This window comes from Geotrypetes seraphini, chromosome 8, assembly GCF_902459505.1.
Source record: "Geotrypetes seraphini chromosome 8, aGeoSer1.1, whole genome shotgun sequence".
NCBI classification, from domain to species: domain Eukaryota; kingdom Metazoa; phylum Chordata; class Amphibia; order Gymnophiona; family Dermophiidae; genus Geotrypetes; species Geotrypetes seraphini.
In genome coordinates, this window is record NC_047091.1 from 179068897 (window position 1) to 179093705 (window position 24809).

At 45.6% G+C, this 24809-nt stretch overlaps 1 protein-coding gene across 1 annotated transcript in view; it reads right to left on the reverse strand.

The window, feature by feature from the left end:
* The window catches only part of HORMAD2 (HORMA domain containing 2), a 130473-nt gene that overhangs the window by 71174 nt on the left and 34490 nt on the right, over positions 1-24809 (reverse strand). The window contains exons 4-5 of the mRNA XM_033956131.1: positions 22611-22674; positions 14154-14190 (exon numbers count right to left, since the gene is read on the reverse strand). Of these exons, the coding sequence (XP_033812022.1) occupies positions 14154-14190; positions 22611-22674 (101 nt within the window). The remainder of the gene's footprint in view (positions 1-14153; positions 14191-22610; positions 22675-24809) is intronic.

The window sequence follows — 24809 nt, forward strand, 5'->3', positions numbered from 1 at the left end:
CAGAGCATCCAGCAGGCAGAAACGGAGAAAGACGAAACTTTGGGTTAATTTGGCCAGAGGGAAGGACAAATGCTTGTATCTTGGTGCAATTTACAGACCCCCAAGACAACAGGATGGCCTGGATATGGAAATAATCGGAGATATAGAAAATATCACCTTGCGTGGGGACACAGTATTGTTAGGTGACTTCAACATGCCTGATGTGGATTGGGATACACTTACCTCTGCTTCCAGTAGCAGCAGGAGGCTATTAAACTCTATGAAGGGAGCTGGTCTCAAGCAACTGGTGTTTGACCCTACAAGGGATCAGGCGATACTGGACCTATTACTTACCAATGGGGAAAGTGACACAGAGGTCTCGATGGGAGACACATTGGCCTCCAGTGACCACAACATGGTGTGGTTCGATCTTAGGAAAGGTTTCACTAAATCTACCACACTGACCAAAGTCCTCAAATTCAAAGACACAAACTTCCTAGACATGGGTTCCTTTGTTCACCAGGAGCTACAAAGGCAAGCAGAAACCGATAGCGTGGAAGAAATGTGGTCGACTTTGAAAGCCACCATACAGGAAGCGACAAACCGCTATGTTAAATTAGTAAGCAAACGGTGAAGGAACAACAAGCCGCAGTGGTTTACTGCGGAGATCTCAGACCTCATCAAGGAAAAGAAAAAAGCATTCATCTCTTACAAACAATCAGGGAAACAGGACTCTAGAGCAGACTACTTGAACAAATCAAAAGCCGTCAAAACAGCAGTCAGGGAGGCTAAATTCCACATGGAGGAGTCTCTGGCAAAGAACATCCGGAGGGGAGATAAATCCTTCTTCAGGTATATCAGTGACAGAAGCAGAAATTCAGGTGGGATTGTACGTCTTAGGAAAACAGATGGAGACTATGTGGAAAAGGATTCGGAAAAAGCCCAACTATTAAATGAATACTTCTGCTCAGTCTTCACCCGAGAAGCACCGGGGCTTGACCCTCAGCTACAGACAAGGGTTGACTCAGTTGACCCATTTAGTACCTTCAAGTTTACGCCTAGCAGTGTCTATGGTGAGCTGTCAAAGCTCAAGGTTAACAAGGCAATGGGGCCTGACAACCTACACCCCAGGGTGCTTAGGGAGCTGAGTGATGTCTTGGCGGAGCCACTGTCCGCGCTCTTCAACCTCTCCCTTAGTACAGGCAGCGTCCCGTTGGACTGGAGGACGGCTAACGTCATTCCACTCCATAAGAAAGGCTCAAAGATGGAGACAGCAAACTATAGACCAGTGAGTCTAACATCGATAGTGAGCAAACTAATGGAAACTCTAATCAAATACCAGTTGAATAAGATCCTGGATGAGAAGAATCTACGGGATCCACATCAACATGGATTTACTAGGGGAAGATCATGCCAATCCAACCTTATCAGCTTCTTTGACTGGGTGATGGGGAAGCTGGATATTGGGGAGTCCCTGGACATCGTGTACTTGGACTTTAGCAAAGCATTCGATAGCGTACCACATCGCAGGTTGCTGAGCAAGATGAGTTCTATAGGATTAGGTGACACTTTGACGAAATGGGTTGGGAACTGGCTTGGAGGTAGGCTTCAAAGGGTAGACGGCACCCCCTCTGAAATGACGGAGGTGATCAGTGGAGTGCCACAGGGCTCTGTCTTGGGCCCGATCCTATTCAACATCTTTATAAGGGACCTGGCAGAAGTGCTTCGGGGGAAAATAACATTATTCACCGATGACGCCAAACTAAGTAATGTAGTGGGCAAATGCACAACGGACAAAGATTCAACGCCCGACAACAAGATAGAAACATAGAAACATAGAAGATGACGGCAGAAAAGGGCTATAGCCCATCAAGTCTGCCCACCCTACTGACCCATCCTCTTAAGTCTATACCTAGCGACCGATATTCCAGTTCGACCCTCGTAGGGATCCCACATAGGTATCCCATTTATTCTTAAAGTCCAGCACACTGCTGGCCTCGATCACCTGCACTGGAAGCTCATTCCAACGGTCAACCACTCTTTCTGTGAAGAAATACTTCCTGATGTCGCTATGAAATTTCCCGCCTCTGAGTTTGAGCGGATGCCCTCTAGTGGCAGAGGGTCCCCTGAGAAAGAAGATATCATCTTCCACCTCCATACGTCCCGTGATGTATTTAAATGTCTCAATCATGTCTCCCCTCTCCCTACGTTCTTCTAGAGTGTAGAGCTGTAGTTTGTTTAGTCTCTCCTCGTACGAGAGACCCTTTAGCCCCGAGATCCTCCTGGTGGCCATCCGTTGAACCGATTCGATTCTAAGCACATCTTTACGGTAATGTGGCCTCCAGAATTGTACACAGTATTCCAGATGAGGTCTCACCATGGTTCTGTACAATGGCATTATGACTTCAGGCTTCTTGCTGACAAAGCTTCTACTGATACATCCCATCATCTGCCTTGCTTTAGATGAAGCCTTCTCCACTTGATTGGCAGTTTTCATGTCTGCACTGATGATTACTCCTAGGTCTCGTTCCGCCGAAGTACAAGTTAAAGTTTCTCCAATCAAGGTGTAATTTCTGCATGGATTACCGCTACCGAGGTGCATAACCTTACATTTCCCAGCGTTAAAGCCCAGCTGCCAGGTCGAGGACCATCTTTCCAATGTAAGCAGGTCCTGTGCCATACTATCCTGTAAAGTACATTCCCTTACTATATTGCGTCGTTGGCGAATAATGTTATTTTACCCTGAAGCCCCTGAGTCAGATCCCCTATGAATATGTTGAAAAGGAGTGGGCCCAGGACTGAACCCTGCGGTACTCCGCTGGTCACCTCCGATGTTTTAGAGAGGGTACCGTTAACCATTACCCTTTGAAGTCTTCCACTTAGCCAATCATTGACCCAAGTAGTTAGTGTTTCTCCTAACCCCATCGATTTCATTTTGCTCAACAGCCTGCGGTGTGGGACGCTATCAAATGCTTTACTGAAATCCAGGTACACGATGTCCATAGACTCTCCCAAGTCTAGCTTCCTTGTCACCCAGTCAAAGAAGCTGATGAGATTAGATTGGCAGGACCTACCCCCGGTGAATCCATGTTGATTGGGATCCCGTAGATTTCCCTCAGACAGGATCGTGTCTAATTTGCGTTTAATTAAAGTTTCCATGAGTTTACACACTATTGATGTGAGACTCACCAGCCTGTAATTCGCAGCCTCTGCCCTGCAACCATTTTTGTGCAGAGGAATGACGTTGGCTGTTTTCCAGTCCAAGGGTACTCTCCCCGTGCTTAAGGAGAGATTGAAGAGTGCAGCTAGCGGTATCGCCAGGACATCGCACAATTCTTTGAGCACTCTTGGGTGCAGATTGTCTGGTCCCATGGCTTTATTTACCTTTAGTCTTGACAGTTCACTGTAAACTTCACCTGGTGTGAACTCAAAATTCTGAAACGGGTCGTTCGCACTTGACCGTGTCCTGGTGCCTCGCAAGTGAAGGTGTCACCACCTCGCAAGTGAAGATGTCACCACCTGTCTTGATAAACTACTCAAACCCCAGGACAACTTTCCCATGCTTCTCGTCCATGTGGGGACAAACTACACTGCAAGGAACACCCCGGAGAACATCACCAGAGACTTTAGAGCCCTGGGCGAGAGGCTGAAGCAGACCGGAGCGCAGGTGGTCTTCTCCTCTATCCTCCCAGTTAGAGGCAAGGGGAGAGCCAGGGACGAGCGTATCCTGAGGACTAACGAGTGGCTACAGGGATGGTGCCGGGATATGAACTTCGGATTCCTGAACCATGGAGAGGCACTACAGGGACTTCAGGGACCAGACGGACTCCATCTGACCAGTAGAGGTAAGTATGTCTTCGGACACCGACTAGCCCGCCTGCTTCGCAGGGCTTTAAACTAGGTAAGTCGGGAGAGGGTACCCACTCACATACCAACGCAGTAAGGAACTATCCTGATGAGATGAGTCAAAGCTCTGAGGTAAGTACCCACACTGCAAACAGTTCTCTAGGGGTCACACCAACTCACGTAGAAAAAGAAAAAGTAGACTAGTTTAAAGCCCTGCGAAGCAGGCGGGCTAGTCGGTGTCCGAAGACATACTTACCTCTACTGGTCAGATGGAGTCCGTCTGGTCCCTGAAGTCCCTGTAGTGCCTCTCCATGGCACCATCCCTGTAGCCACTCGTTAGTCCTCAGGATACGCTCGTCCCTGGCTCTCCCCTTGCCTCTAACTGGGAGGATAGAGGAGAAGACCACCTGCGCTCCAGTCTGCTTCAGCCTCTCGCCCAGGGCTCTAAAGTCTCTGGTGATGTTCTCCGGGGTGTTCCTTGCAGTGTCGTTTGTCCCCACATGGACGAGAAGCATGGGAAAGTTGTCCTGGGGTTTGAGTAGTTTATCAAGACAGGTGGTGACATCCCGTACTCTGGCTCCAGGCAGACAGCAGACCTCCCTCGAATCCATATCCGGTCTGCAAATTGGTCCCTCGGTGCCCCTCAGCATGGAGTCCCCAATAACTATTACTCTGCGCTTCTTCGTAGGGGGTTGGTCAGTTGTTCCTGGAGTTGGAGCTGTGAGTTGGGCCTGGTCAGTTGTTCCCGGAGTTGGAGCTGTGAGTTGGGCCCGTTCCTGTTCCTCATCAGTAGGTCCTTCCTGAAGAATCTGGAATCTGTTCCTCAGGGTGAGTTGAGGGGTTGGTGTAGAGCTGCCCTGTCGATGAGAGAAAGAGAAAGAAGAAGATGAGGAGATTGAAAAAGGTGGGGGGGGTTTCCTGTGCTTGCCCGTGGAGGAGGTCACAAGCTGCCATGACTCAGCGTCGCTGGCCATTTCCTGTATCCCAATTGTTGGTCTCAACGCTGGTGATTGGGGTGTCCCGAGGATGGACTTGTCATGGATCTGCTCGGTGATTTGGGACAGCTCCTGGACGACTCCATCGATGTAATCCTCATCCTCCCGGATGCATCTCAGACGTTTCACCTCCTCCCTGAGGTTCCTTAGTTCCAGCATGAGGTCACTATCCAGCTGGTCTACCTCCTCCGTCTGCGTAGAAGTTGTAGTGTAGTGCTGGGGAATGGTCTCGGTCTGCACAGAGACAGAGAGAGAGCCCTCTGTCAACCGTCCTGGGTCCTCCTCCTTTCGTATGCAGTCCGTGGTCGCCTCCTGGATCCCCATGCCGATTGGAATGCTGGGCTTGATTGTAGATTTGGCACTTCTTGTCCTCCCTGCCATATCTAAGTTGTAAGCTAGGCCTGCCTATCAGTAAGAGAGAATTAGAAAGTTAGAGAAATGGATATTTAGATTATAAAAGAATAGGGTGTCTGTGAGTTTATTAGGCGGGGAGCCGCGGCCGGGACAGGAGAGCAGGCAGGGCTCGTTGCCGATTCCAGCGGCAGCGAGCAGGAAGGCAGAGAGGCGAGGGGGACGCGGTGAGCCAGGGGCGGGCGAGAGTTAGCTCCGCCCACCCGCATCGCGTCAGCGGCTTCAGTCAGCGGGCTCCCCCTTAAAAGGCGGGGAGCCGCAGCCGGGACAGGAGAGCAGGCAGGGCTCGTTGCCGATTCCAGCGGCAGCGAGCAGGAAGGCAGAGAGGCGAGGGGGACGCGGTGAGCCAGGGGCGGGCGAGAGTTAGCTCCGCCCACCCGCATCGCGTCAGCGGCTTCAGTCAGCGGGCTCCCCCTTAAAAGGCAGGGAGCCAACGGCGTGCAGCCGTACATTTTCTCTAATTTACTCGCGATTCATTCTCATTCTCTTTCCCTCTCTTCTCTTACAGAACACAGGAAAGAAAACAGAGAAATGGAGGCTGCAGGAATCCAGCAGGGCTACCCAGTATACTGCATCGCATGTCATATGTATGACTACCTCCCCTTTGGGAGGCGGGCATACATATGCAATCGATGCCAGGAACTGGATAGCCTGAAGAGGGAGGTCGGAAGGCTGCAGGTTAGAGTCCAGGAGCTGGAGGGACTCTGCTCAATAGAGGAACAGTGTGGGGAAACGGAGGAGACTACCAGAGAGAGCCACATCTCAGAACAAGTCAGAGAGCTCGAGAAGTACATAGAGGAGGCCTGGCAGATGGCAGAGGCACAGGACCACCAGCGTATCAGACGGGAACCGGCAGCTGGAGGTCAGGAACCAACAAACACCATGGGAGTGGGACCTAGCGTAGGGTCTGAAAATGCAGATGATGGTACCCAACAGGACCTGGCGGAAGGACCAGCGGAGATCCAGCAGAGCCCGGAGGACACGGACCTGAGACCAGAGAGACATCTGAGGAAGGGGAAATCTGCTGTTGTAGTAGGAGACTCAATCCTGCGAGAAGTGGACAGTCACATTGCCGGAGGAAGGGAGGACCGACTAGTGACATGTCTCCCGGGGGCAAGAACAACGGACGTCATCAGCAGAATTGATAGAATCCTGGAGGGAGCCGAGACAGAGGAGACGGCAGTTGTAATCCACATTGGAACCAACGACGTCAGCAGGAAAAATTTCAACCGGACTACACTGACTGAGCAGTTCAGGATCCTGGGGCGGAAACTGAAGCTGAGATCAAATAGGATAGCCTTCTCGGAGATCCTACCAGTACCGAGAGCAGACGCAAGAAGACAGAGCGAACTACAAGAAATGAACGGATGGCTGAGGAGATGGTGCGAGGAGGAGGGATTCCACTTTGTTCGAAACTGGACGACCTTCCTGGGGAAGAACAAGCTCTACAGGAGAGATGGACTGCACCTGAGCACAGCTGGGACGAGGCAGCTGGCAAGAAACATCCAAAACGCCATAGACCTAGCTTTAAACTGAAGAGAAGGGGAAAGCCGGAAGTCGATCTGGCCTCGACACACCGGACATTGGTATCAAAAAATGATACCGAACAAGGACATTGCAAAAGAGAGCTTGGGACCGAGTGGGATCTTTTGGACAAAGGGACTGAGAGAAAATTCTTGGGCAAAGGGACTATGAGAGGCTTCTTGGATAAAGGGACTGAGGGGACACTTTTGGGCAAAGGGACCGAGTGGGAACTCTTGGACAAAGGGGCTGAGAGGGACTTTTTGTACAAAGGGACTGAGGAGACACTTTTGGACAAAGGGACCGAGTGGGAACTCTTGGACAAAGGGGCTGAGAGGGACTTTTTGGACAAAGGGACTGGGAGGGAACTTTTAAACAAAAGGGCTGAGTGGAAATCTTCAGAAAAAAGGCCCACAGATGCAATGCAGGGGCCCAGTGCACAAACAAGCCTAACAGGCATGGTTGAAAGAGAACAATGGGAGCAAGAGGACCATCCAAAAAAGGAGATACTGGATGGGGGCAAAACGGACACGCCACGGGAGGTGGATGACCGAGTAAAGGCAAGCCAGGTGGGAGCGCCGAGCCATGGAAAGAAAATAGCAGGGCGGGCGACAAATCAGGACCTATATTGCCTCTACACAAATGCGAGGAGCCTCAGGGCCAAAATGGGAGAGCTGGAAATTATAGCCAGTCAAAAAGCCCTGGACATAATTGGAATCACAGAAACGTGGTGGGCTGAAGATAATAAATGGGATGTGGTCATACCAGGGTACAAACTTTACAGGAGAGACAGGACACACAAGAAGGGTGGAGGAATAGCGCTATACATAAAAGACTCCATACCCTCAACCAAAATGGAAACAGCAGTAAGGTCGGAAGGCTTGGAATCAATATGGGTTAAGCTACCAGGAGGATCTGGAGCAGACATCAAATTGGGTCTATACTATCGTCCGCCTGGCCAATCGGAAGAAATCGACCGGGACCTGGAGACGGAACTGCGGCAGGTATGCAAAAATGGAAGTGTGGTGGTGATGGGAGACTTCAACTACCCTGGGATAGACTGGAGTATCGGGCACTCAAGTTGCGAGAGAGAGACCAAATTCCTGGAAGCCACGAGGGACTGCTTCCTGGAACAGCTGGTCATGGAACCTACACGAGGAGAAGCTACTCTTGATCTAATCTTCAGTGGACTGGGGGGACCTGCAAAGGAAGTAGCGGTATTAGACCCACTGGGAAACAGCGATCACAACATGATCCAGTGCAGACTAGAACTGGGATCATCCAGGGTGAAAAGAACCACAACAACAGCGCTCAACTTCAGAAAAGGGAATTATGATGCAATGAGGAAAATGGTGGGGAAGAAACTCAACGGCAGCACAAGGAAGGTAGAGTCCGTAGAAAGCGCCTGGACCCTGCTCAAGCGTACGGTGCACGAAGCACAGAACCTGTACGTCCCCAGGTTCAGAAAAGAGTGCAAGAAAAATCGAATAAAGAACCCAGCATGGATAACGGCAGCTGTAAAAAAGGCGATCAGTAACAAGAAAGCATCGTTCAAAAAATGGAAACAGGATCAAACGCAGGCCAACCAAAAGGAACACAAGGAAAGCCAGAAGGAGTGCCACCGAGTGGTTAGGAGAGCAAAGAGGGAATATGAAGAGAGACTAGCGGGAGAGGCAAAAAATTTCAAATCATTCTTCAGGTACGTAAAGGGGAAGCAACCAGCGAGGGAGGAAGTGGGGCCCTTGGATGATGGGGATAGAAAGGGAGTAGTGAGGGAGGAAAAAGAAATAGCTGACAAGTTAAATGACTTCTTTACGTCGGTCTTCACGAGGGAGGACACATCCAACATTCCGGAACCAGAGGAAATAGAAAATGGAGATCAAGATAACAAGCTGGTCAAATTAGAGGTGAGCCAGGAGGATGTCCTCAGGCAGATAGACAAGCTAAAGAGCGACAAGTCGCCAGGTCCGGATAGCATTCACCCAAGGGTGCTCAAGGAATTAAGAAATGAAATAGCAGAGACACTTCAGCAAATATGCAACCTATCCCTAAAAACTGGAGAGATCCCGGAGGACTGGAAAATAGCTAATGTCACGCCCATCTTCAAGAAGGGTTCGAGGGGCGACCCGGGAAACTATAGGCCGGTAAGCCTCACATCGGTCCCGGGAAAGATGATGGAGGCACTGATTAAGGACAGCATCTGTGACCATATCGAAAAAAATGGACAGCTAAGGTCGAGCCAGCATGGGTTCTGCAAGGGTAGGTCGTGCCTCACAAACCTGTTGTACTTCTTTGAGGGGGTAAACAACCAGGTAGACAAAGGAGAACCCATAGACATAATTTACCTAGACTTCCAGAAAGCCTTCGATAAGGTACCACATGAGCGGTTGCTCAGGAAGCTATGGAACCATGGGATGCACGGGGAGGTCCACCGATGGATCAAAAACTGGCTGGCAGACAGGAAGCAGAGGGTTGGTGTAAAGGGCCATTACTCGGACTGGCAAGGGGTCACGAGCGGGGTTCCTCAAGGATCGGTGCTGGGACCGCTCCTGTTTAACATATTCATTGACGACCTGGAGGAGGGAACAAAATGCGAGGTCATCAAATTTGCAGATGACACCAAACTATTCAGCAAGGTTGAAACCACGGTTGACTGCGAGAATCTCCAAAGGGATCTTACGACATTGGAAGAATGGGCGAAAAAGTGGCAAATGAGCTTCAATGTTGGGAAATGCAAGGTCATGCATATAGGGAGAAGGAACCCGATGTTCACTTACAAAATGGGGGGATCAATGCTAGGGGTCAGTAATCTGGAAAGAGACTTGGGAGTGATGGTAGACACGACATTGAAGGCGTCGGCACAATGCGCCACAACCTCGAGGAAAGCAAACCAAATGTTAGGTATCATTAAGAAGGGTATCTCGACCAGAACGAAGGAAGTCATCCTGCCACTGTACCGGGCTATGGTGCGCCCGCATCTGGAATACTGTGTACAGTACTGGTCACCGTACCTCAAAAAGGACATGGCAATGCTTGAGGGAGTCCAGAGAAGAGCAACTAAACTGATTAAGGGTATGGAAAACCTTACATACACTGACAGACTGAAGAAGCTGGGGTTGTTCTCCCTGGAAAAGCGGAGACTCAGAGGAGATATGATAGAGACCTTCAAGATCCTGAGGGGCATCGAAAAGGTTGACAAAGACAGATTTTTCAATTTGAAAGAAACCACAAGAACAAGGGGTCACTCGATGAAATTGAAGGGGGACAGGTTTAAAACAAACGCAAGGAAGTACTTTTTCACACAGAGGGTGGTGGACACATGGAACACCCTTCCGGAGTCCGTGATAGGAAATAGCACAGTACAGGGTTTCAAGGAAGACCTGGATAGGTTCCTGGAAGACAAAGGGATTGAGGGGTACAGATAAGAGCAGTGGAAGGTTTAGAGATAACTGTAGAGGTAGGCAATAAAATTAGTCAGGGACCGCTGACCAGGCAATATGCCTGATGGGCCGCCGCGTGAGCGGACCGCTGGGCTGGATGGACCTCTGGTCTGCCCTGGCGGAGGCGACTACTTATGTACTTATGTACTTATGTCTAAGAGTTTATGATATAAGGGTGTCTGAGAGATTAAGAGAGGGTGGCTGTCTGTGAGAGAGTTTGTGAAATAAGGGTGTCTGAGAGATTAAGAGAGGGTGGCTGTCTGCCTGGTTGAAAGTTTGGGAGAAAGTAGAAAGAAAGACAGAAGTGAATTTGTTAAATAGCTAGGTGATGAGAGTTGAAAGATAGACTAACTGTAGACTGAAGTTGAAAGCCCTTCCTAGAAGCCCTACGCAAAGGCCCTTCGCAAAGGCGCTCTCTCTAAGGCGAGCGTCTTTGCCGCTCGCCTTCGCCGTACGCCGAATGGCTGTGCACCGTTGGCTCCCCTCCCTATCAAGGGGGAGTCCGGCCGATGACGCTACGGGGTGGGCGGAGCTAACTCTCGCCGCTACCCCTAAGTTTCCTGCTCTCTCTCGTCGCTGCCACCTTCCTCCTCCTGCAGCGCTTCCCTCACTCGCCTCTCTGCTCCACGAGGCTCCCCGGCTGGCTGGTGAGGTTGCTGTGCCTTGCGCCGCGGCTCCCCTCCCTATCAAGGGGGAGTCCAGCCGATGACGCTACGGGGTGGGCAGAGCTAACTCTCGCCGCTACCCCTAAGTTTCCTGCTCTCTCTCGCCGCTGCCGCTGCCTTCTTCCTCCTCCTGCAGCGCTTCCCTCACTCGCCTCTCTGCTCCACGAGGCTCCCCGGCTGGCTGGTGAGGTTTCTGTGCCTTGCGCCGCGGCTTCCCTCCCTATCAAGGGGGAGTCCGGCCGATGACGCTACGGGGTGGGCGGAGCTAACTCTCGCCGCTACCCCTAAGTTTCCTGCTCTCTCTCGCCTACTGGAGCGCTGGTCTAGGACCTGGCAACTCAGCTTCAATGCCAAAAAATGCAAAGTTATGCACCTGGGCAGCCAAAATCCATGCAAGACCTATACCCTTAATGGCGAGATCCTAGCAAGAACAGTAGCAGAACGAGACTTAGGGGTGATCGTCGGTGAGGACATGAAGGCTGCCAATCAAGTGGAGCAAGCTTCATCCAAGGCAAGACAAGTCATAGGTTGCATACGCAGGGGTTTCATCAGCCGTAAGCCAGAAGTCATTATGCCATTGTATAGATCCATGGTGAGACCCCACCTGGAATACTATGTGCAATTCTGGAGGCCGCATTATCGCAAGGATGTGCTAAGACTAGAGTCAGTTCAGAGAATGGCCACCCGGATGGTCTCGGGACTCAAGGATCTCCCGTATGAAGAACGGCTGGACAAATTACAGCTATACTCACTCGAGGAGCGCAGAGAGAGGGGGGACATGATCGAGACGTTCAAGTATCTCACGGGCCGCATCGAGGCGGAGGAAGATATCTTCTTTTTCAAGGGTCCCACGACAACAAGAAGGCATCCGTGGAAAATTAGAGGCGGGAAACTACGAAGTGACACCAGGAAATTCTTTTTCACTGAAAGGGTGGTTGATCGCTGGAATAGTCTTCCACTGCAGGTGATTGAGGCCAACAGCGTGCCTGATTTTAAGGCCAAATGGGATCGACACATGGGATCTATTCACAGGGCAAAGGTAGGGGAGGGACAGTAGGGTGGGCAGACTTGATGGGCCGTGGCCCTTATCTGCCGTCTATTTCTATGTTTCTATGAATATAATGATGTCATAAAGAGCATCAACCACAGCCAGAAAATTCGCAACATAAAAGGCCCATAGGAGCTTAACTGAAAAACAAAAAATATTGAAAAAGGGGTTTTGATGGTGGGGGAACTTAAACCTATCCCAGAAACCCTCATATCTAGATTTTTCTGATCCCCCCTCCCCCTAATTTTCCTCAAAGGGAATAATAGAAGTACTCACTGTGACTTCTGGTGCCTGTCAGCTTGCAGCAGCCTTCCTGCAAGGAAAGGATTTCTGCCTCCAAGATTGCCAGGAATAAGTCCACTACTAGAGATCTTCTGGCTGCCAGTCATGCGGACCCCAACCACAGACTCCAACCTCCCCGAAAACGTGTTGGGGGGGGAGAAACTTCACACCCGGCTCCCTGATATCCAAAGGGTTGTTATACAGGGGCCACACAGCCTATGCTCAAGTCTCTGATAGATCAGCAGGCAAGCAAGCACCCAGGGGAATGGACCCCGAGCTGCTGAAGGGACACAAAGCAGACTGGCAGCACAGGCACTCAGTGTGAGATTGACCTGTGAAGAGCAGTCTGCCCATGTGGGACTGTGTCCTTTCCCCAGCGAAGCCCAAGAAGGGGAGCTCTGAGCACCAAAGTCACACAGAAATGGCAAAAACACCCAAATATAAGAAAAGAAAGCAGAGCAGAGCAGAACACACCTTCTGAATTTGATTGAGGAAGGAAAAACTGAAGAGAGCTATTCTCTAGTGCAGAAGGGGAGGAGTTGGAAGTTTTGAGTGACACCCTTCTGCAAAGTTCGCAACTAAAAGTAAGTAACAGCTATAGTACAGAAACCTATGTCTTTGCATAAGAACTTTGTTACAGCATCAGAAGTCTTCAGTTTCTTTATGTGGAAACCCCTTTTATTTGAATAAGACACTTGTAAATCACAGAGAAATACACAAAAGTGCATTGTGCTGATTAGGTACAAGTAATCTGAAAAATAATTAGAAAATAGAGAAGCAAAAAGGAAGAGAAGAGGGGAAGAGATAACAGAGGAATAGATGATAAAGTAAGAACATAAGAAAAGCCTTACTGGGTCAGACCAATGGTCCATCAAGCCTAGTAGTCTGTTCTCACGGTGCCCAATCCAAGCCACCAATACCTGGCAAAAACCCAAGGAATAACAATATTCCATGCTACCGATCCAGGGCAAGCAATGGCTTCCCTCTTGTCTTTCTCAATAACAGACTATGGCCTTTTCCTCCAGGAACTTGTCCAAACCTTTCTTAAAACCAGCTATGCTATCCACTTTTACCAAGAAATGGAAAAGGAGAAAATATAATAATAATAACTTTATTTTTCTATACCGCCATATCACAAACAGTTCTAAGCGGTTTACAAGGGAAGAGACTGTATACAGACAATGACATTACAGAGAACTTTCAAAATTACATTGGCATGTTAAGTTTAGTCAGGTTTATCTGGAACTGTTTTGGAAGTACATCAGGTTGAAGTGGGGCCAGAGAAATTTGTCAAAGAGATAAGTTTTTATTGACTTTCTAAACGTTTGGTACGAAAGTGCATTTGAGATGAAGTTGGTTAAACATTTGTTCCATTTGCAAGCAAACTTAAAAATGACCCTTGCTTCCACAGGCAGCCAGTGTAGTTTTTTGTAATATGGGCTTACATGGTCTGATTTCTTGAGGCCATAAATGAGACAGACTGCAGTATTTTGGATGACTCTCAGTCGTTTGATGGTTTTCTTGAGAGATCCCAAGTATATAATATTGCAGTAGCCTAAAGTACTTACAATCAGGGATTGAACCAGCAGTCGAAAGGAAAAGAAATCGAAGTATTGTTTAATGGTATGAAATTTCCATAGAGTGAGAAAGCATTTTTTGACTTGAGCATTAGTGTGATCTTCAAACGTTAGGCTTCGGTCCATGGGTGACGCCAAGGATTTTGGTTGTGGGATTAATTGGGTAGTCTGATCCATTTAGTCTCAAGGAGGTGTTCACGATCTTGTTATTGGGGATGGATGGTAATAGAAAAAAGAGGAATATAAAATATAAATAAAAAAAAGAACAGTTAGGACTAATAAAAGCAGAGTTTCAATAGACAAACATGATAATAATCTAGAAGATCTGATCTAATCACAATTAACAATTGTTTATTCAAATATTTACATATTTAAGAGAATATACTTACATATTTATTTTCCAAAGCATCAAATGAACCCTGAATCCTGCCAAAAGTCCATAAGAGAGAGTTAATCTAAAATAAACATAAGACTACATTGTTACTGTTCTTACGGATCTGAAAAAAAAGTATGCTATTTCAGAAGGAAGTTACAGGTCATTGGCCAAAATAACACAAAACCTCTGTCTAAGCAAGATTTTATTTGCAGATTTTTTTCTGTGAATTTATTCCTTCCAGATGATATAGAGGGGCATTTTCGATATGATGTCTAAATCCAAGTTTAGAAAGTTAGCTGAATATATTTAAAAAAATCCAGAGGCATACATGACCATTTTCAAAACAGAAAAACATCCATCTTCATTGTTTCAAAAATGGCCATTTCTTAGATGTGTTTGTCCTTAGTGTGCCTCTTTTGGAACCATTTAAAAATAAATAAATAAATGTCTGAATGAAATTCGCACAAAATAAGCCATTGGAGGTAGGAGGGTCCAGCATTTGTAGCAGACTGGTCACACAGACATCCTAGCAGAGCAGTGGGGCACCTTAAGGGGCACTGCGGTGGACTTCACATAAAAAGTCCCAGGTGCACATCTCACCATAACCTCCTTATAAGTGTATGGTGAGCCCTCCAAAATCCATTCAAAACCTATACCCTTTATGCCTGCAGGTTCACCTATATGCACGTAAAGTGGGAACAGGATGGGGTTTGGAAGGCTCACATATTACACCATAAGTGTAGTAATTAGACTGGGATATAGGCCTGAGTCCCCAACTCTACAGTTCACACTACCACCCACTAAGCTAACATCTCAAGCTGTCTTATAGGCAGGTATTTACTGTTTCATTCACATCTTTGGGGGATGGGAGGGGATCGGTGACCACTGAAGGAGTATGGTGGGGTCATGTCTTCACCCCTCCAGTGGTCATCTAGTCAGTTTGAGCACCTTTTTGGCACTCATTCTTTATTAAAACAGTTCCAGGTAATGAGTGTTTTCACATTCCTATATGAACTTATTTTATAACATAGTAACCGATGGCAGATAAAGACCTGAACAGTCCATCCTGTCTGCCCTATAACTACATACATTACAATTTCATGATTGAATTGTCTTTTTTAATTTTGGTTTTTCTTTAGAAGTCCACCCGGTACTGTCCTCAGGTTCCAACTGCTGGAGTTGCCTTTGAAGCTTACTCCAATCCAGAGGTAGGCAATTCCGGTCCTCCAGTGCCACCGGCAGGTCAGGTTGTCAGGATATCCACAATAATTATGCATGAGATAGATTTACATCTCAAGGAGGCACTGCATGCAAATCCATCTCATTCATATTGTGGATATCTTGAAAACCTGACCTGCCGGTGGCTCTGGAGGACCAGAATTGCCTACCCCTGCTACAATCTATCCAAACCATCTCCTTTGTGGGATTCAGACCGTGAAAGTTTGCCCATTCATATTCCAGTTAGAGATCCTCTGTGTTCATCCCAAGCTTTTTTGAATTCCGTCACTGTTTTCCTCTCCACCACCTCCCTCGGTAGGGCATTCCCTTTCCGTGAAAAAGAATTTCCTAACATTACTCCTAAGTCTACCACCGCTACTATTACTACTATTTATCATTTCCATAGCGCTGAAAGGTGTACATAGCACTGTATATTTAACATTCAATATATGATCCCTGCTCAGAAGAGCAAAATCTAATTTGGACAGACAGGACATCTCAGAGTTGGGAAGATTCTGGTAGAAGGAATGATACGATGGGTATAGATATTTGACAATGAGTGGGAGTTAAGAGTTGAAAGCAGCTTCAAAGAAGTGGACTTTTAGCTTGGATTTGAATATTGCTAGAGACAGAGCATGACCTATTGATTCTGGCAGCCAGTTCCAGGCATATAGTGCAGTAAGAAAGAAGGGACGGAGTCTGGAGTTGACAGTGGAGGAGAAGGGTACAGATAAGAGGGATTTAGCTGACGAATAGAGTTCACGGAGGGGGGGAGGGTAGCATAGAGGGAGATAAGTGAGGAGAGATATTGAGGGGCTACAGAGTGAATGCACTTGTAAGTCAGTAAGAGGAGTTTGAACTGTATTTGAAAACAGATGGGAGGCCAATGAAGTGACTTGAGGAGAGGGGTAATGTGAGCATAGTGGCACTCATGGAATATGAGTCATGCAGCAGCATTTTGAATGGATTGAAGGGATGAGAGAAGTACGTTGCAGTAGTCTATGTGTGAGGTGATGAGAACATGAATAAGGATTTGGAGTGTGTTCAGGGAGGACAGTTTGGATTTTGATGATATTACAGAGGAGGAGACAGGTTTTAACAGTTTGTTGATCTGAGTGGAGGAGAGAGAGGAGTCAAAGATCACCTTGAGGTTGCGAGCTGACAAGACCTGGAAGGAGGAGAGTGTTATCCACATAAATAGAGAAAGGTAAGAGGGAAAAGGTAACATAGTAACAAAGTAGATGATGGCAGATAAAGACCCGAACGGTCCATCTAGTCTGCCCAACCTTATTCAATTTCAATTTTTTTTTCTTCTTAGCTATTTCTGGGCAAGAATCCAAAGCTCTACCCGGTACTGTGCTTGGGTTCCAACTGCCAAAATTTCCATCAAAACCTACTCCAGCCCATGTACACCCTCCCAGCCACTGAAGCCCTCTCCAGCCCATCCTCCCCCAAACAGCCATATACAGACCGTGCAAGTCTGCCCAGTACTGGCATTAGTTCAATATTTAATATTATTTTCTGATTCTAGATCCTCTGTGTTCATCCCATGCTTCTTTGAACTCCGTAACCATTTTCTTCTCCACCGCCTCTCTCGGGAGCGCATTCCAGTCATCCACCACCCTCTCCGTAAAATAGAATTTCCTAACATTGCTCTTGAATCTACCACCCCTCAACCTCAAATTATGTCCTCTGGTTTTACCATTTTCCTTTCTCTGGAAAAGATTTTGTTCTACGTTAATACCCTTCAAGTATTTGAATGTCTGAATCATATCCCCCCTGTCCCTCCTTTCCTCTAGAGCAGGGGTGTCCAACCTTTTGGCTTCCCTGGGCCGCATTGGATGAAAAAAATGTTTCTGGGGTCACACAAACGCACAAATACTTTATCTTCCTAGCTCCTTTCCTATAACCCTTCATTGTCGCTCCTTTTCAACCTAACCCTGTAAACCGTGCCGAGCTCTACGCTTGTGGAGATGGTGCGGTATACAAACCTAAGGTTTAGTTTAGACATTAGACTATTCTTCCAACTTTTGCACATCCTTTTCCATGTTTTTCACTCCCTCTGGGGTCTCCACTCTGTTACAAATCTTTGTATCATCCGCAAAAAGGCAAACCTTTCCTTCTAACCCTTCGGCAAAATTGTTCACAAACATATTGAACAGAATCAGCCCAAGCATCGATCCTTGAGGCACTCCACTACTCACCTTTCCTTCCTCTGTGCAAATTCCATTAACCACCACCCTCTGACATCTGTCCGTCAACCAGTTTTCTAATCCAGGTCACCACTTTGGGTCCTAACTTCAGCCAGTCAACTTTGTTTAAGAGCCTTCTTTGAGGAACAGTGTAAAAGGCTTTGCTGAAATCTAAGTAAATGATATCTAACACATTTCCTCAATCTAATTCTCTGGTTACCCAGTCAAAGAATTCAATCGTGACGGATTTTAAGAGCAAATGGGATGCTCAAGTGGGATCTTTAAGGGAGTGAATTCAGGGGGGCGGATACTTGGAATGGGCAGACTTGGTGGGCTATAGCCCTTTTCTGTCATCATTTTCTATGTTTCTATGTTTGGCATGATTTACCTTTAGTAAAGCTATGTTTTGGATCTTGTAACCCATTAGATTCTAGGAATTTCTCTATCCTCTCCTTTAGCAACACTTCCATTATTTTTCCAACAACTGAAGTGAGGCTTACAGGCCTGTAGATTGCCGCTTCATCTCTGTGACTTTTGTGATGAGGAACCACATCTGCTCTTCTCCAATCCCATCTCCAGGGATTTAATGAACAAATCTTAAAGTGGAGCTGGGGCCTTAGAATTATGAGCCAATCAGAGCCTTAGGCTCATCCCTCTGTATCCCATGTGATATATGGGGAGGGGCCTAAGGTCCTGATTTGCTCAGACGTCAGACCTTAGGCTCCTTCCTATGCATCACATGGGGATACAGAGGGAGAGGTCTTAGGCACAGGAGAAGAGAAAGTCTTTAATTTTCGACCTTGGACCTGGAGGGACAATGCTTCCCTCCAGCTCGCAATGTTTACCAAAAGTACAGAGGGGTTTGGGGAGTGGGATAGGATTCAGGTGACCATCCGGTGACAGGAGGGAATTGACATCCCTCCTGCCTTTTTTTTTTCTCAGGAGGAAGGGGGGAGGGTAGGGGATGGATTTGGGGGGCGGGAGGCTCCATTGGTAGGAGGGCTCCATTGGCATCCCTTCTGCTAATTTTCTCTCGTAGGGGGTGGGGACGGCTTGGCAGGAAGGAATGGGTATCCCTTGTGCCAATTTTCTCTCATGGGGGGAGGATCATCGGGGATCATTGGAGAGGGCCGTCATCAGTGGTGGGGGACTTTTTTTTTTATTGTACAGATATTTTGCGTGTGCAACACATGCAAAATATCTACATCAGTCGTTTTTTTCCAATAGCTAAAATCCTTGGGTTTTGTTTTTTTTTGCATAGCCAAGTGATGTTAGTGCATCAATTGCTTGGCTACTTTGCATGGGGTTTTAGTTAATTTGCATGGCCGGATCAGAAAATTAGTGATCAAGGGGGAAAAAAGCACGTGGTGAGCTGTTTTGTGCATCAGGTCAGTAAAAACAATCATCGCTAAAGCTGTGAAAACAGGTTTAGCGACGATCGCTGACTTTAGTGCATCTAGCCCAAAGTTATTAGAAGGGCCACTGATAAATATCTAGTTTCCACCAAGGCTGGTAGTAAACAGATTTAACAGTTTTGAAAATTCAGTCTAAGCTGCGTGCACAGGTTCAGATTAAGACAAAGTTTGAAATGTTTTTTTCAAAGCACAGAAATTCACAGCAAAAGAACAGATAGATAATCAGAAATTTCAACACAGCTGTAAAAGATTAGCCAGCTACAAGAATGAGAGAATGAAATATTTCACTTAGCTCAAACAGTGAGGTCACAGAACAAGTCCAGGCATGTGCTTATAAATCAAGTTCGTACCTACTTGATTTTATAAAATACTATAGTAGTTGCAAAAGAATGCATGTACAAGTAGGAGCTAGCACTTATACGAGTATACAGTAGCTCGAGGGCTAGCATAAATGTAAATGCATACTTTCTTCATGCACATGCATAAATTAAGGAATTTTATAATCTACTGTGCTCATTTTCAAAGCATATGCATGTCTCCAAAGGTCAAAAAGAACATCCATGTGCTTGAAACATTCAAATATTAATTTTGAAAGAAAAAATAGGGATGTCCAAATAGCAAGGGGATGTGCTCTGGGCATGTTTTGGGCAGGATTACAGAAGGCCTGAAATTTGGGCCCTCTTTTACTAAGGAGCGCTAACCGATTAGCGTGCGCTAATTGATTTAGCGCGCATTAAACGCTAATGCATACATGTTAGTCTAAGAACACGTTAGCAATTAGCGTGCGTTAATCGGTTAGCGCACCTTAGTATAAGAGGGGGTTGGACATCCAACAGCAATAACCAAAGTGCAAAAAGCATCCCTGTCTAAAAAGAAGGAAATCCTTATTTAGATTTGGTATTTGGCATGACCAGGTTACAAAAGGTACTCTGATTGAGCAGCTGTCCACTGGAAGGATTAAAGCATGACACCTTCTTAACCCTCAGTGTGCAATATAGTCTCGTGCATGTGCTGCAGCCATTCTTGCTTACTGCTCTACAAGCTTCACTGCCAGTGGTCTTTTCTCCTAAGACCTCCTCCTTTTTCCTCTCATCTAAGCTTGAGTCCTTCGTCTTACTGCTGTACTTCCTGGTCACCTCTACAACCTTTGCTCTGATGGGTCTGCAAAGGTAGGACCTGTCTCTGTTATGTTAATCAGGTCTTCTATTCTGCCTTTACCTATTCAGTTCAAGGTCAGATTATATCACAAGAGGTTGGGTCAGTTACCCAGGAAATTAAAATGGACAGATTGACATGGCCATTCAATAGGGCTGCTAGTACAGGTAGATCAGTACAACTATTAATACAGTAAGGGCATAATTACAAATACATAGTTACATGCACAAGTAGGTCATCATTGTCTCTTTGTTTTGTCCCAGGAGTTGCATTAGACAGTTTAGAAATGGGCTTTTTCAATTACCATTTCAGTTACTTTAGGGTTGGCTTAAAAATGTCCTAAACCTAAGATAGTGGTCACAAGATCATAGTACAAATGGGAATTGGTTTCAGCATTTTGCTAATTGATATTGGATGGATAAGGTAATTTGCCTCCAAATGTATATTGTTGCATGCTGGGAATTTTAAGTAGAAAAGATCTCTGGTGGAATATCTGTTGGAGGCACCCTGGAGTAGGATGGCCAACTCCATTAGGTAGTCGGGTGCATTCCTTCTTAGGATCTTAAAGGCAGTGATGCTTAATTTAAACTTGATCCTTGAAGTTATGGGCAGCCAATGTAGTTTCATATAGCAGGACCGTAAGTGTTACAATTTCCATAGTTCATATGAGTCTTACTGCTACATTTTGAACTAGTTGTGGACTCAACAGCAACATTTTAGAGCAAAGAACTAGTGTTAAATTACAGTAGTCTAATCGAGATAGGATTAGGGTCACACTTCTGCTTCCATCTGAAGCCCATGTGGCTCTATCCCCTCCTAACAAAGGACCAGTCTTTTCACCTTAAGCTATCTGACCACAATCATGAATAATTCAGCATTTCATCTCTGGAACTTGGAATACCTTACTATCTATTCTCTCACCTCTGCCACAAAGCTTCTGTTCTTCAAATCTTCACCTCCAGCTGCAGCATTCAAAAATCTACCAACTGTGAGTACATCTATTATATTTATTCAATAAAGAATATTTCAGAATATTATAAAGACTTCCGGTGTAAGCGTTGGTGTGCTAAGGTTTAACTTTCTGAAAAGTATAGTGTATGTCTGAGTAGAAAGTACTGGTCTGAAGACAGCACACTATATGAGTCCAGAATAAAACAGCTAACTATATAAGACACCTCCAAGCCTGAAAGGGAAAGAGGATAGGAGTTGATATACAACCCTTCTGTTGATGTGTAAATTCAAGTTTCTGAAGGGCTCGTGTTTTGGGCTGAGGCCATCAAATCCATAACCAACAGAGCAGATCAAAACACAACTTCTCAACTTGCTTTCAGATGAAAAAACTGAAGAAGGCACTACAGCCTACTGGGGAAGGAGGCGGAGTTGAAAAGATGTGATTGATATTCTTCTGCAACAACTCACAACCAGGGGATATTTACCTATCGTGCAGACTCCTATGTTTATGTAACAGAACTATATTTATTATCTGCATTGAGCACGCAAAGGAAAAGCAAAATCTAAATCTAAATGAATTAAACAATGTCTTTTTAATATGTACTTTGTTACTGAATATTTTCCTGAATAAGGAATCACTAAGAAAGGAATCACTAAGAAAGAAATAAAACGTTTTCAAATAATTCAAAACACTGCCATTAAAATTATTTCAAAAGCACGTAAATACGATTATGTCACACCTCTTTTGATCAATGCTCACTGGCTTCCTATAGATCATCGAATTTCCTATAAAATAATGTTGCTAACTTACAAGACCAAAACTTCTGGCCAACCTGATTTCATTAACAGGCTATTAATCTCCCATACCCTCCATCGTACATTGTGTTCATCTAATCAAAACTTGCTATCCATTCCCTCTTTAAGATACATTAACACTATGCGCACTAGTATTTTTTCTGTCATGGCCCCTATCATATGGAATTCAGCACCAAATTATATAAGAGAAATTACATCCCTTGAAAAATTTTAAAGTAACTTGAAGGCTTTTCTTTTTAAAAACGCATATGGTATATAACAGTCCTTTTAAGGACGGCAATGGAAATCTGTTCCTTGCCATCTTTTAATCATTTTAGCTTATTTTACATAATTCTAGACTTTTTATACTTTGTTCCCCTTCCTTTTGTCTTGATCCCTCTTTCCCTCTCTTTCTCTTCATACAAATTGTATTTCTTCCCTTCTCCATCTTGTATCGGTAAGTTTATGTTCGTCAGTGTGTTTTATTGTTTGTAACATTGTTTGTAATTTGTTTTTAATGTACATTTTTATTTTACTCTGTTTTTATATTATGTAAAACCGCTTTGAATTTTTAATAAGGCAGTATATCAAATTTTTAAATAAATCTGAAACCTGAAATAAGGGACAAATATATTCAAGATTGTAGACTTTGGTTACCACAAAATCCATGCCAATTATCAACATTTCTTTTTTATCAGATGTTTGAAATCCCAGCATAATGACCCTCAATGTTCTGTTACTTACCATTTGACAACCTGTTGAGACCCACAGCAGCTCTTATCTTCCCTAAGAATTTTTAAACAAAGTTCTGCAAAATAAAAGAGTGTGTGGGATAGCTGCTTCATAAATACACTTCTCCCTCCGTATTCGCTGTGATAGGGGATTAACAGACCTGCGAATAACTTTTTCATGTTATTCGCTGTTTTCTATTAAAAACCATCGTGAATGTGGTGAAACCGTGAATAACATGGTTTGAGAACTGGCCTGTTCCTGAAGGAGAGGCAAAACACGGTGAAGAAAGTGCTGGGAATCAGCGATTTTCTCTGTAAACGCTTGGAATCAGCAATTTCTCTATGCAAGCTGATGTAATTTGGAGGGGAGGAGCCAGTAAGCTAAAACCCACAAATAATCGAAACCGCGATTGCTGAAACTGCGAATACGGAGGGAGAAGTGTAAATCACATTATTTACTGAAGTCAATCAGAAGAACCTTCACTTTTGAATAAATTCTCTCCATGCTTGCCTTAATATTGAACCACAACATCTGGGTATCACCCACTATAATATCAGAAACACTCTGCAGGACTAGCACATCTTTGCTGGGCCTGGCAGAGGAGGAAACAGGAGAAATGGAGTAATAATGGATAGAAGGGGTATGGGGAGAGAAAGAGAGGGGCAGCAGTAATAGTGAATGGGGGAGGAGAGAAAAATGTGGCAATACTGGATTGGAGGGAGGAGAGAGACAGACAGACAGAGGCAATGCTGGGTGGTGGGGGAGCCTTTGGAAGCAGTTCACTGTACATACATGTGCCTTTTTGCCTGCCATTGTCATGTGGAACCCAGTCTAATACCATAGCTGGTACAATTCAACACCAAGGAGAGGTTTGTGGGGCAGTAAGAATATTTAACCTAATGTCCTTCTCCAAGGACAAATAGGATGACAATATTCTTACTGATGGTAATTCCTAGATACCAGGCTGTCTTAAAACAAAGCGAGAATGCAACTAAGTCCTGCAGCGAGCAAGGACAATCTTCTTTTCCTACATACCTCTAAACATGAGGCAAGCATATTTCCTAATTTTCTGGCTCCTTTACCTCCCTGCCCTTCTCTCAACAATCAACTGCTTCCTTTCAAAGATGCAAAAAAAAAAAAAAGATTAGGTTCTTACCTCAATAATCTTCTTTCTTGTAGATGTGTCTAGTAGTCCTAAACCGTAGGGTTATGCATCTGAATCCGCAAATTGCTTTCAAAATGCTGTCAATCATCTTTAAACTCGGCCTCTTTCCCAGGCAGCTGCCCCTTCAGTTTGTACAAAAGCAATCACGGAGCACTGTAATGACAGGCATAACTAGAAAGAGGGAAAAAGGGAAAAAAAGCCCCAATACTACAATTCTGTTCTACAAACATATCCAGGCCATTCCTTGTCAAGGGGTCTAGGCCTCCCCACTTGACCATCTCAGAAGTTGATAACATTTTTAATGGAAGTATAACAGGACATGCAGTGAATACGAAGTGTGATAAAAAAAAAAAAAAATACGGTGAATGCTGCTGCCGAGTGCCATCCAGCAGAAAGGCAGGATCTTCAATATGGGAAGTGGCAAGTCAAACCTTAGTAACAGTGTATGACAAGTTTCAACTTGTTTGATGCAGTCAGTTGGTTGTGAGCTACAGTTGAGAGGTGTGTTTTAAAATGTGCCATAAATCATGGATTACGAACAATGCATAAATATGAAATTTTGTTTCAAACTGCAAAAAAATACTAAAGAAACACACAAAATGTTAAATTAGTTTTTGGTGATGCTGCAGCATTCATGGAGATGGTTTACAAGTGGTTCAAGCAATTTTGTAATGGTTGTGAATTGGTTGAAGACAAGCCTGAAGGACAAGAAGGTGGGCTTCCTAAACCAGAGGAGTGCTCTTGGTCCCTCCTGGCGATTGACATAGGCTACCACTGTCACATTGTCAGAGAAGACCCTGACTACTTGGCTCTCCAGTCTTCTGCAATCTCGTCAGAGCCAGCTGAATGGCTCTAAGCTCCAACCAGTTGAATTTCCATTTTCGCTGAGAGAGTATCTGACTCCCCTGAGCAGGAGAGCGATTGTAATGGGCTCCCCAGCCCCTAAAGCTGTCATCTATCATCATCATGATCCAGGAGGCAATGTGAAGCGGTACACCCCTGCAGAGCTACATAAGAACATAAGCAATGCCTCTGCTGGGTCAGAC